This window comes from Perna viridis, chromosome 7, assembly GCF_037379345.1.
Source record: "Perna viridis isolate PV_CMFRI_1.1 ecotype Kerala chromosome 7, ASM3737934v1, whole genome shotgun sequence".
NCBI classification, from domain to species: Eukaryota; Metazoa; Mollusca; class Bivalvia; order Mytilida; family Mytilidae; genus Perna; species Perna viridis.
This window is the reverse complement of record NC_142451.1, coordinates 44384716-44399170: the sequence shown is the minus strand read 5'-3', so window position 1 is coordinate 44399170 and position 14455 is coordinate 44384716. Positions and strand designations below refer to the sequence as shown.

The window sequence follows — 14455 nt, the reverse complement described above, 5'->3', positions numbered from 1 at the left end:
TATTATATTCAGATAATAGTCTTAAATTGATTGTCTCCAAAAGATCCTTCGAATTTTTCAGGATTTACATTGTTTGTTTGTTGGGGTTTAACGTCCGAGTAGCAATATTTCAGTTATATTCAGACGATGAACATGAAATTGATGATAAAATGAACATGAAATGATGATGAAATGTAAAAGGGATGGGACACAAGGACAATGGGATCGACAAATTTTGATTGCCACTGGAAACAGGGAGAGGTGGGTAGGGTCGGGCAATTTAGCCTCCTGTGTCGGAGCCCTATGGTTCCTACTCCGGGAAAATCCAACAGTAGGGTTCTTTAACGTGCGAGGAACGTGGCATCTTTCCCAACAAGGTGCACCACTATGGTTTGCGGTCAGGTTTTCCGTATTATAGCCTGACAACCCCAGCATGTAACACGCCAGGGGTACCCCATTCAACCTCCGGGGGCACACATCCCAGTTGCTCTGTGGGTTGCAGGTGACCCAGAGTATAAATATTTTTTGACAGTTCAGAAAGCGGTTTATTTTCTGTTCCCACAGTAGAACTGTAGAAAGGTTCTCATTCCGGTAGAAATGACCTACCGACGTAGGTTCACATACACGTGAAGCCACAACTTTTACAAATTTAACACCCGTGCAGGTCCGAAGAAGACGTTAAACCCCATCAATCAATCAAATAAAGCCTATTAAGACGTGCGGTTAACAGGGAAAAAATAAGCGAAGAACCAGGGGTGGGGAGACAAGGTACAAAACATCATGGAAGGTAATACACTCAATGTTTAGCATGCATTCCTAGTAACCGAAGCAGAGAAATCTGCAACAAAAAAATTGTAACGATCGGACAATTGGTTGGTTGATTGATTATTGGGCTTTAAAGCCCGAGCAGCAATATTTTAACTATATTCAGGCGATGAATATGAAATGGATGATAAAATGAACATGTAATGAAAAGTGGGATGAGAGACAATAATATTGCTGCTCGGGCGTTAAAACCCAACAATCAATCATACAAATTTAACAAAAAATAAATTCATTTTTTTCCCTTTCCGTCAATATTTTTGTTTTATAAGCCCGATCGCTATTGGTTGATTATATAAAAGAAATCAGCCAATGGGATTCGATTTGACACACACAGGGGTTTACCATGCTCCCTGCATAGATCGAGTCAAAACGCGATAATGTAACTTACTTGATCGGTTTGATTCTTAAGTTCCGTTATGAATAGGGTAATACAGAGAACTCGTTACAAAAATAGAAAAGGGAAATCCGAATCATCTGTCAAAATCGCTCGACCACCGGATTGTTGAAATTTAATATTTGACCGCCCGATCGTAAAACAGGCAGTCTCGGGCGGGCTATAATTTCCAACTGTGCAGGTAGCTCCAAAGATTTCATCGAGAAAATAATGCGGGCGTCCTTCAAAAACCGATTCAAATCAACAAAATTATTTCTTAAACATTTTATAAACATATTTGATAAAAAAAAACTCGAGAAATCACAAGCTGAACAAGAACAGTTTCACGATTCAGAGAAACAACTGAACGTACTGAATGGTAAAATATTAGTTCATTAAAATTCTAACTGTAATTCAAGCAGTTGTTAATTTTCGCGGGAAGTTAAAACAATAGAAGAGCCTTGTTTTGTGCTGAAATTTGCACCAATAATCCACCGGTTTTTAAGAAATAACACGTATCTTTATAATTTAACTTCGGTTATATGAGTAAATGTACAGAACTAGAAAAATGCTGACCATTCCTCAACATTAAAGGTTTTTTTTTTTAAATTAATTTTTATTTATCATTAATGTAGGCTCGTTTGTATGACTGTTTTGGTACTTTTGTATCATTGACGACGGTAGATCAGCAGTCTACTGTTCAAAAAATCTAATGAGCATTTCGAAGAAGAATCAATTTTACATTTCAACTCGAATCGATGAGAGATTAAATAAGGATTTGTTTCTAATTTTACGCAATGTTATGATTAAATAGCAAATCACTTTTCACACTCGACTAAAAATGTTCCTGTTTTGCTTTAGTTTTAATACATTTTTTAATGAACAATCAATTTGTTCCTTTTATTAATATAAAAATACCTTGAAACCAGACATTCGATCGACTAAACACTATTAAAGCTCACAATAGTTATTTACCACCTGATGCAGCTAAAAAGGGTCTTTGCAAACCTATGAATGTTTTATGAGTATTAAGTTTCACTCCTCCAGAACATGTTCAATTTCTTTCTTGTAGAAGAATTAATTCATATCAAACTATGCATTGGCCGCCGCAGATGATTGATTGATATTTGGTATCAACAACCTGATACAGCAAAACATGTCTTTGATAAAACTAAACTGTTTTGTCAGTATCACATCTCATTTCTCCAAAACATATTTATTTTCTTTCTTGAAGAAGGATTGATTCATATGAGACCATGCATCGATGACTATCAAATCGTCAAATTGAAACTGTTTGTGTAAGTATATGAATGTAGTTTACGAAAATCAGTTGCCTTTATTACTTTACACAATATCAGATGCCTTTAGTACTTTACATGATATCAAACTTGCATTTATATCCATATCTGGAATGTGTCAAAATATTGCAATATTTAACGGAAGACTCCTTTTTGGGATTCAATATGTTTCTGTCAACTGCCTGTTGAATTGAACCCTGTTTCTTCCAATGCAACTGTCACTCTTGGACCCGTTGACGGTTTAAGAACTTTATCTCTCAGAAGATCATTGGAATTTCTTACTGAAAAAAAAATAATAGTACGATTAAAAAAAATGCTTAACATAGATGTTGCTACAAAAACATCTACAAATACGAAAGACAAAGTTTGACATTAAGCATTTACATTCTTTTTCTAGAATGTAAATGCTTAATATCAGACTTTGTCTTTCGTATTTATAGGTGTTTCTGTAAAAAGCAAGTAAACTTACTAGATCTTCAAATGATTGTCATGACGTTTAGAACAGAATTTTCGTGTTGTAGTATAAATAAACTATAGAAATTTACTACTTATTTTAGATGTTGTGGAAATCACAGTATTTTACTGGCTTACAATTGAAATGTTAAATAATTACTACGATCAAGTGGTTGGTGTATGTTAATTTGATTTTTAAGAAAGTCATTCCTTCGTTGTAATATATTATTTGCATCTAAATTTACACAAATAATTATTATCTTGCCTCCAACAAATCTTATCATGGTAGACATATGTGGTTATGTTTCACACCAGTGTTTAACATTTTTTTACACTTCAGGAAAACATTAGGAATATGGCATCGATTTCATAAAAGGTCGCAAGTGTAACGTTGATCGTAAGTAGTGACGTCACAACCTAAAAAGCATTGTGATGTCATAGTTTACGATCATTTCACACTAACGACTTTTTGCGAAATTGACACACGGTTATTTCCCTGGTTAAATTAAACGTCACCACTCTCTGATAAGTTACATCTCACTCATGCCACGTTATTGCTCAATAAATGAATATTTTACATGTTTATTTAAAATATCGTTTAAGTACAATACTATGCGAGGCATTGTTTTCAACATTTCAAATTATTGTTTAAAATAATCCCTTTAAATGGCCAGACCATTTTTAGGGTTTAAATCTGTTACAACGTTAACGACATTTGTTAAAAGAAGTTTTATAACTCAATGCATTTTACGTCTTATACATATACCATGTAGTATAGGTGTATCATTGAGCTTTAAATGGCAAGTTAAGACTAAGGAAAACATCTTAAGCAATCAACTTTTGATCTAAATTTCATATTGATGCCCGCGAAGTTCGTATTTGATATTTAAAAACTTCCAAGATCGAAGACAATTTTTTTTTAAAAGAGAGAGACAGTCAGTAACTTACCGAACACGCAGACAAACAAAAGATACACGGAGTAATACAAAATATATGATGAATTCGAATCCTTATTAAGTTCGTTGAACGGATAGTCGATGACCGACAACAAAATGTGGTAATTATTTGGTAACACTATATTTTCAAAGTGGTAATTGGATTCCGACTGATGAATGAGGGAAATCAGACAATACAATATATGTCCAATGACTCCTTTGATGGGAAGAGGGCAGGAATCTTTTTTTTCTGTAAGAGTCACGTACTAGTAAACGTAAGGGTTAAATATAGTTGCTAGTACACAACGTATAAAGAAATCTAACTCAGCATCACCCATATCAATAAATAAATAATATAATGCCTAATTGAATTTTTACATCTTTTATATTCAACAATCAAACGGTTGTCGACTTTGACGTGATAAACGACTTGGTAATGTCAGTTTCCACTATGACAATTCGTAATATGTCATGTGTAGTCTTTTTTAAAAGGATATGACCTTTCGCCGTTACAGCACGGGGGTGTCTTGCAAGTAGCACGCACTTCTTACTGATCGGGAACATATAAGTGCTCCTCTGGATTTATCGATATTCATGCATCACGTTTCTGTGTGTCCATATTAGTTTGTGTTTTCTGTGACAAATATACGTCTCTTGACTGTTTCATAATCCCTACTATGTTTTGTTCACGAATATTTCCTCCTTTGGTTCTCAAATATTTGTCTATTCACTTGCATTGATTTACAATATATAATAAGTTGAAAATATCAGTATATGAACAAAGTTTTGTTATATCGAATGACCGTTAACGTTACCTAATGATCAGTGTTAGAATTATTACATCACAGGCAACATACCACAAATTTCGATGAAATAGTAATCAGAACATTATAAGAAAAACTAAGAGAATGATGAAGATTAGTTGTAATTAGGTAGCACTCCAGCTAAAGATCATGATTCATGGGTAAAAAGCCTACATATGTCTATTTTGATATTTTGATTGAAATGTCATAGTAAACAGAAATTAACATGTGGTTTTTCATATTACCCGTGCTCTGAGGAGATAAAAATTATATAGAATGCAGTGTAGATTTCAAAATTAAGGGAAATAACTCTGTAAATGGCGCTCAAATACAATAGAATCTACTGGATTTTTTATGTGGATTATCTCCTAAGAGCAGGCAGATCTGAATGAATAATTACACATTTCATAGTATAGACCCATAAAACAACTTAATTACGAAAGTAAAAATATGTAGCCTTTTTGGGGTGTATCGCATTTTTCAGATTTTGCATGATCCTTACAAAGACAGCTACTTAATAACATTATGAGGCTAACGTGACTTGTAACAGTTAAATGTACAATGCGCCTTGGTGTGTTTATTATTGTGTTGAAATAAATTGTAACAGGAGAGCATGATTTGACTCATAAAATTATACTCCGCCACAGAGGATCAAACCCTAGACCGCTCGGTGACAAGCAAGGACAAACCGATTCTGTAAATAGCTTATAAACTCTAGACAAAGTTAAAAGAAATCGCCGAAAGGAAAGTCCATATAACAAATGGCAAAATCGGGGTAAAGACCGGTATGTTGGAAGCCGCCGCAAGGACTCTGACGTGCTACAGGCATTTCAGAAAGAAATGATGGGTTTAATCAGGCGTGCTAAACATGCCATTTCCATTACGTTAAATTATTTCCGGTACATTTCAATACAAATGGGCAGCATAAAAAATGGACACTGGTAACAAATTTCTTTTTATCAAAGGCAAGATTACAGTAGTGAAGACGAATAGTCTGTATGTTTTTTTTTATATAAAATATATTATAACAATATTATTTTACTGGGGAAATATGTGTAGTTATTTTATTTATTGTCTTTGTTTATTAATGTCATGTTTTTTTTTCTTTCTAACACGTTTAAAGAATATGTACAGAAAAAAATAAGAATGATAACCAAGAAACATTTTGTTATCTTTTCAGTCTGAATTTTGTGTCGGTTCCAGAACAAAAATGGGGTTTGTTCCATATGAACATCAATTTGCTTGATTTTTTTTTATCCCCAAGTCATTTCAAAAGTTGAGTTAACACTAAGGTGTGTTAATCTATAGTATGATCTCGTGGAAACAAGTTTTAATTTCAAAGTGAAAGTACACATTAAACAAGCGGCAACTATTTATCTTTCATTTTTTTTTTTTTTTTTTACATTTTCTCATTTTTGCTTTAGGAATAACTGATGTCATTTTAAATAGTTTCCATCAATCCAAGACAACTGAGTTCCTTAAATTCTCTCTTCCAAATTTGTGTTTTTGTTTTGTTTTGTTTTTTTTTTCAATTATCATTTGTTCGAGTTTTTAAGGGGATTTCGTTGTCCTTTTTCACTCTGTGTAATAGTGGTTTGATGTCAAAATACCTGTAATCGATCAAAATAAGAGCAGTGAATTTAAGAATATAAACAACATATTCTGACCAAAAAAAAACGAGATGTTCCCTAGGCACCAACACTAAGGAAAAGAATACAAATTTATTTATAAAGTCAAAAGTATTATTTATCGATACAACACCATATTTTGCAGGTTTCGGCAGTGGTTGTAATGATGATTTAATATTTTTTGTAAGTGACGCTTTGAACACGACACCTGACCTGACCTTGATGACCTAAGAATAATTGTCTAGAGGTTGTTTTGTCAGTCAAGTACCAGGTAAACCATATGAATCACTATACTGCCAATTTGACACCTTGGGATATTGCAATCCAATCAAGTATTACTATGGAAGGTTAATTTTATAAGTACCTCTGTACTTTGAGGAAATGACACCTTGAAAATAAATTGGGTTCAACAAGGGGGTGGTACGGTGCGCCTTGGGACCATCCCTGGATCCGCCACTGCCTAATGAACATAACACAGATTTAGGGGGTGGGTGGGTAAATGAACAAAAAATACATTGACATCAAAGATAAATCTAATACTAGAACCAATAGAACGTCCAATGGAAAAGAGAGGTAATGATCTCATAAAATTTTGTTAAGTTTTAGATTCTATATCCCTTTTAATTGTGTATTTGAAAAGCAGTTACCCAGCGGCATCATTAGCGGTAAAACTATCTTCATGTTTTTGACCCGATTATAATCGGCTATAACACAATATATAGTTACCGGTTTATCGTCTAAACATTATCGTTAGAAGTTGAACAGTATAAGAGTCATTATGTCACCACAAATTCCGATAAAAAAAATGTAATCAAAATATTGAAGGAAAGACTATTGCTTTACAATACAGCTTGATCCCTCTTCCTATATGTTTATTTGTTATTGCATGTGTTTGACTTGTGCTCACTTAAAACTTTCGGTATAAAGACACACAGGTTTGTTTAAAATCAATAATGTCCACGAACAGTGAAACCTGTAATCGCGAACCCCACTTTTAGACTTAAGAATTGGTTTAGACATTCGTCCGATTGTCAAAGGTTAAAAAAACATTTAAACTGGTAGAAAGGGATTTCTAAAAAATGTCTTATATAGGCAGATTTTTTTTATTGTTCAGGGTTCGGTTTAGACAGGTTCCACTCTATAACCAAATAATGATCTACTCGCCAAATTACTCCATTTAAACAAATCCTGTGACGCCTAACATAACAAATTTAAGGAGGTAGACCTAGGGTGAAGGACATAACTCATGAAATCATATATGAAATTCAATTTCACCAAAGCCTCTCAAGCTATCGTTTGGAACAGAATAAACTGAATCCAAGTTAATTAGATGCTTACATAAGATTGATGTAAAATGCAGAATACAAACCTTCCAATGATGTTTAATAGTTGTGTCCCTTACCCTAGGTCTACCTCCTTAAAGCATCAGCAAATATTTCATTATTTTTTCTTACCAACTTCATCTATATCCTTTGACATACTTAAAGAAACTATTAAAAGTATTCCACTCAATAGAATAAAAACACTGCCTATTACGATTATTCCACGAGTCAATTTCTTTCTAGAACCTTCATCCTGAAAAAATTTCAACTCCTCTAGTATGGATTTTCGAGGTTTTTGTAACGTACGATTAGACTTGTCAATTACATCGTATTCTGTAGATATGATTTCGATATTGTCGTCAATTTCTCCATCAGGTGATACGCGAATTGCAAGGAATTTAATATAGTTGGAAGACTCAAGTGACATTGTCTTAATTCATAATCCAGTTCACTTTCATCTTAAAGTAGATATATGTATGAACTTCTAGAAAGTCATACGTTTTGTAAATATCACATTGTTTTTACAAATGTTGTTCCTCCACTATCCTTCACACCCAATAAAACTTAACTGTTGATTTATAAAACTTACGATGCTACATTATAAAACGAACAATTATCTCATTTTACACAATTGTTAAAGCTGTAGGAATAATCGACACTTCAGAATTGTGCTAAATTCCTTTTCATATGTAAAATTAGCTTTAAGTTTAATACATGCAATAATTTATTGCGCCATCTGTATGACGATGTCAGAATACCAGTTTCATATCAAGAATTGAAATAAAACCAGTCGAAATAAATACTTCGCCAAGCAGGATCTGTAATGATTCCGTTGGCTTTTGTATTGACACATACTGATTTCCTCGCTGAATTAATTTCTCTTCCGTCACGTATTGGAAAATTCGGATGAGTCCCGACTTTATCCTACCGGTATTTAGTGTTTCCTCCGGAAATTATAAGTGATATTTCCACAAATTCATATTCCAGAATTGAATCATGACTAATCCTTATTCATTTTGGATTTCTTTGTTATTTTTAAGTCTTTTTTTCATTATCAAATATGATTCTATGGCTCAAGTCTTCTTTTTCAAAATATATAAGTAACTTCATAAAAGAATTGATTTTGTACTTTATTACTCGAACTTTAAATAACTAATTTCTATTATGCACTGAAAATGTACCATGCTATTCTGTTTGCTCTAACTCTTAAAATATACATCATGTAAAGTAAAAGCGAAATGAATCTTTTAACGTTTCCTACACTAAGAGTGTGTATTTTATCGAATCCACCATTAGCACGAACTTGCTTGAATGATATTTTTAATGAAGCGTCACTCTACATGATATTATTAGCATTGTGTACCGTGTTGCTCTAAAATCTAATGGAATGTTTGTGATGTAAATCTTCTAGTTCAAAAGAAATAATCGCGTTTGTGGTTACGTTTAGATGATGGTGACTCACTTCATCTAGTAAAGAGCTTAATGAAGCGTAAGGAAATAATAACAATGTTCGATATAATATTTTAACATTGGTCGTTAAAGATCACATTAATGTCATACCATGACGAGTTGATAACATTTTTTTCATGCGATATTATGAATTCCGCATGTTAATGGCGACAAGAGAAAATTTGTGAACGAACTGGTTACTGAAGTGATACTATCGGATTGTCAAAGATACTGTTAGCGTAAAACAAAATAACTGTTAAACAAAATAAATGGAAAAGATTTGTGTAAGAACTGTTTTGGGCAAAAGTATAATGGTCTTTTTTCCTTGTTTTTCATGTGTAAGATTGACAAACAATGTCAAATAATGTCCTAGCACCCAGTTTTTCTGACGAAACTCGGCTGGTACCCTTCATGTCAAGGTGTCTGGATCCGCCTCTGACGTATGCGACAACCAAATCCAAGATATACATGTTTGGATAAAGCTGATTTTCGCAGACATAGCGGAAGGGTTACTTTTGTATATGGGACTTTGTTCAAATAAATTCCCGCAGTTGAATAGTCGGTGCCTATTTTTTTTACGGATTCCTTTCAAACTTTACTGCTATGTTACATGTAGTAGCAATTATGACTTGGGTTGGCCAGATTTTCACAGAAGTGGGGCAAGAGACCACTTTTGTGAGGGGAACTTATTTGAAAATAAATGAATTATACCGCATACATTTTTCCGTCTTTTTTTCAATCTTTATCGAATGTTAAGTAGCAATTAAATTTTAAATAATAGTATTGATTTTCACAAAAATCAGTTAAAATTAATCTTTTTATTGAGTCCAAAGACTGCACTTTTCTAAAGAGTGCAATTGTGGGCGCGTTGGGTTTTTGTCGGTGTGGTCACAATGGTTCTTTAATAGTCCACACAATGGACAAGTTTTATTACGATTCACTTAAGATCAAACATAATCTAATAAGGTGGGGCAGGATGTTAGAGTAGACAAAGGTAAAAATAAGTATCAATTTAATTAAAATGCCTGGGTTTGAAGTATTTGGTAGTTTGAGTGAACAGGTTTTCAATGCCATTTTAATAGCTTTGTGAAAAACATTGCAGTTATTGACGAAGAAATAACATGATAACCAATTACATTCAAACAATATGAGAATAAACTGAACTCAGTTACACCTATATACTTTACAAAGATCACATATGTTTATAAATCATGTCGGCATGTCTTGCTTTTCGATTTGCAAACAATAAATTACTTCAATACCGAATGCATTAAAATGAAAACAAATAAACACACCTTCACAATGGCGTTGTTATTGGATTATATCTATCGCGTATTCTTTGGGAAACTTTGAGAAAGCAATCAATACTATCGACTTATCAAAAAATACTTGTATTGTTCTATACGATTCTTTGAATTCTTACTCCATGTGCTGAACTTCGAATAAATTATATGTTAACTGGTTGAAACTAATTAGGTCGACCGAATAAAAGGTTTCTACGATAGTCTGAACGAATCGCTTTATCTAATTACTCGAACCCTGGTTCCCTTGATTACTCTCTCTCTCTCTCTCTCTCTCTCTCTCTCTGATACGAAAACGGAAAGAACATTCCTCATAAAGACGTAAAGATTATATTAACGTGTGACACTCATGACCTTTATTATATATGTCAAAAGACTGGCAAATTTAGTAGCACTCCAGATAAGAATCATGCAAAATGGTTAGAAAGCCTAAATAGTTTTATAGGTAATAATATGTTTAAAATGTTGTAGTCAACAGAAATTAACACGAGGCTTAACATATAACCCTTGCTCTTAAGAAATAAAAATCATATCGAAGGTATTGAAGTTAGGAAATTAGCTCTGTTAATGGCACTGAAATACAACAGAAACTATTGGATTTTCAATGAGAAATATCTTCTATGAGCATACAGATGTGAATGAAAAATAAAGCATTTCATCATATAGACCCATAATGCAACTTAAAACCAAAGATGGAAATGTGCAGCATTTTTGGTGTAAATCACTAATTACAGATTTGGTATGATTCTTACTAAAAATTGCTAGTTGAAATATAAACGTGTACCCTTTGTTACAAATGCAAACCTCTTCCTAACTGTGAGCAAATACGTTATACGTTTGAAACAGTTGGACTGAAAATAGTTCAATTATTTATATTATACCTACCTAATTCGTCTATATTCTTTGACATCATCATTGTAGAACAAACCAGTACTATACAAGTTAAGAAAATTAAGGCAGCAAAGAAGCCGACGATTCTGTTTACTCTCCTCCGTTTCTTTTCTTCAACCTTTGTCTGTATTGTCCTTGTGATATGAACTGGCGTGAGTGGAGGTTCGAGGTGTATAATCTGAGTCGAAATGAACTCTATTTCATCTAAATCATCCGTGTATTCGGTCGTTGCATCTTCTGATGGCGTATAAGTCACATGGCCACAGTACATGATATCCTGGAAGTTGTATTCATTGATATGGTGTTCCTCCCTCTTTTTTGTCTTTTGGTTACAATAAACAGTTACACTGAAATACAGAAATAACATTTTGAGCCGCATTTTGGAAATACTATTAATAAAGATATTTTCTTTGTCTTATAAACGTGTTCGTATTTACCAGAATACTGCAAAATCAAAAGTAATATTTAGTATCTTATACACAGGCAAAATTATTTCACATGATTTTCACACGAATTTTACATTTCAAACGAATTTAGCAAAAGACGTGAAATTCACATGAATTGGTCACGTGTCATTTTATGTGAATTTCACGAGAAAATCACGTTTATTTCATGTGAAATTCACATGATTTCATGTGAAGCTCGATGATAAGAATTCCATTTGAAAATATTTTCCTGTGTAGAACTAGTTGCGTTTGATAAGAATTGATTAATGTTAGTTTCTTTTTCTACATTTTACTCTTGCTTTAAGTTGTTTTGTTTTGTTTGTTGTATTTGTGTGTTTTTGTTTTCGCATATGTCTATTTTCTTGGCTAGTAACTTTTGCAGGTCAGACCAAATAACCATATTTTGATTTACTAAATATTACCGCACCACCTTATGAGCTTTACTATACCTGATGTTAACATTTTTACATAGCATTATGAACCAACGAATCCCTTTAACTGTACTATTTGATATACAGAGGTGAAATTTAATACGGAGTGAGTCAAAAGTTAACAAAATTTGAAAAAAAAATAATATACATCTGTAAAGGATGTGGTTATGTAATACCGTAGCTTTCTATGTTTGTTCTTTGACAGAATTTCAAATTTTATTGGAATACATGATGGTGTCGTGTAGTGCTCAGGCATGCTGACCAGCTAATACACAGGAGTTTCACGTTTCAACCACTTGTATAATTTAAGTATCTTCTTTGTGTTATATTTGTAAGAAAATACTCGAAATAAGGTTTCATTGAATTTCTCCATGACGTGATGCCCAAAGCTGTATTCAAAACTTCAATTTTCAGTATCAAACAGTTTTATTTCAAGTAAATTGACTTAATCGGATATGGTCAATCCACAGTTTACTGCTCCTATATTCTAAACAGATACTATCTTAACGTGACAATACAGTAAATGTAAATAAGCTATTCAAATGTTTGGGTTTTTTTACATTGTAAACATATTATGAAGAACAACAACGTTAAGATTATCAATTCAGAACTATTTGTACGTACCAAAATAGACAGGCCATACTTGGATGGGTTTAACCTCCAATTCTTTTGTTAATGTATATACGGGGATTGATATTTGTAACGAGGGGTGGAGAATGAATGTTGAGAATAATGACATTAAAAGTATGATTCATTTTCAAAATTATATTATTTATTGTAATGGGAAAAAAATCTAAATATTGCAAATTAAAAACATCCTACTTTTTTGTATGTAATAATAAAATAACGAATACTAGTAAAGGGATTCTATACGGAAGTGGCGGTTGATTATGATGTTTAAACCTGAAATTTACAGCATTCAAGAATGGTATCTAAAACAAATGTAAGTACAACCTGAACATTTCCAATACATCTAGTAGAGGGTTACAAAGATAAGTTTCATGCTGATTCTTGAAATCATTTTCTTTACTGTTAAACATTACTGTCTGTGGATTGGCTTATTTATGCCTTACAGAGACAATATGTATAGAATTGTGATTGAATGTGACGTAAGTTGGTTAATTACAAATATACATTTTAGGGATTTGAGTACATTTTTGAAAAATAAACTATTATCTTGATACAATAATTACATTCATTTTATCCGAAGAGATAATTATGTTTGACTGCTTCGGAACCTTTGATAATTGCAACCCATTATAACGATATCGCGGTGTACCAGAAATCATGTATAAATCCCCCATATAAACATACGAAATCATCCTCTTTACGCAAGTATTAAATTAATATTCATTATAGATGTATCTGAGTGTATTTATTACCTTGTAGTCAACCAATTGTGCAAGATAAACCACAATTACATCATGTTAACGAAGGAAAACCAAGAATTGGTATTCATGAGAAAATTAGCTTTTTTTGTTGGTTATTAAACAAAACATCATATTTTTAAAAAGTCTTTAAACAACAAACATCACTAGAAAATAATTTGTTTCCGTAACAACCTTTCTGATTGGTTTGTTTTGTTTGTTGAGGTTTAACGTCCGAGCAGCAATATTTCAGCTATATTCAGACGATGAACATGAAATGGATGACAAAATGAACATGAAATGATGATGAAATGAAAAAGGATGGGACACAAGGACAATGGGACCGACAAATTTTGATTGTCACCGGAAATAGGGAGAGGTGGGTAGGGTCGGGCAATTTAGCCTCCTGTGGCGGAGCCCTATGGTTCTTACTCCGGGAGAATACCACAGTAGGGTTCTTTAACGTGCGAGGAACGTGGAATCTTTCCCAACACGGTGCACTACTATGGTTTGCGGTCAGGTTTTCCGTATTATAGCCTGACAACCCCAGCATTTAAGACGCCAGGGGTACCCCATTCCACCACCTGGGGCACACATCCCAGTTGCTCTGTGGGCAGAGCGCCCTAGCCCCCAGCTAAGGTTCTGAGCATTATTTAGTCGCCTTTTACGACAAGCTTAGCGCTGCTGCAGGCCTATTCTTTTAACACCCGGACCTGCAAGGGTATTTCTGATTGATTATTTATCTTTGAGCACACCAGGTTATTTTGTATAACCTGCCTTAGTACTATTTATGACGTAATGCACGTCGGCTGGTCTGCACTCCGTCGCAATTCAAATAATCCCACAAAAAAAACGTCTTGATTACAGATGTCCCGTGCAGGTCCGGGTGTTAAAAGAATAGCCCTGCAGCAGCGCTAAGCTTGTCGTAAAAGGCGACTAAATAGTGCTCAAAAC

The 14455-nt window shown here is 33.4% G+C and overlaps 1 protein-coding gene across 4 annotated transcripts in view; it reads right to left on the bottom strand.

Moving 5' to 3' along the window:
- Positions 1–1432: 1432 nt before the first annotated feature.
- LOC148612865 (uncharacterized) overlaps positions 1433–14455 on the bottom strand; it is a 44968-nt gene continuing 31945 nt past the window's right edge. For 3 of the 4 annotated variants that reach the window (XM_088594711.1, XM_088594710.1, XM_088594712.1), the window contains 2 exons: positions 11252–11604; positions 1433–2756 (listed from right to left, as the gene is read on the bottom strand). In XM_088594711.1, the coding sequence (XP_088450837.1) occupies positions 2650–2756; positions 11252–11528 (384 nt within the window). In that variant the 5' untranslated portion in view covers positions 11529–11604 and the 3' untranslated portion in view covers positions 1433–2649. Of the gene's footprint in view, positions 2757–7748; positions 9066–11251; positions 11605–14455 lie in introns of those variants that run through there. The other variant, XM_088594709.1, reaches the window with a different exon arrangement.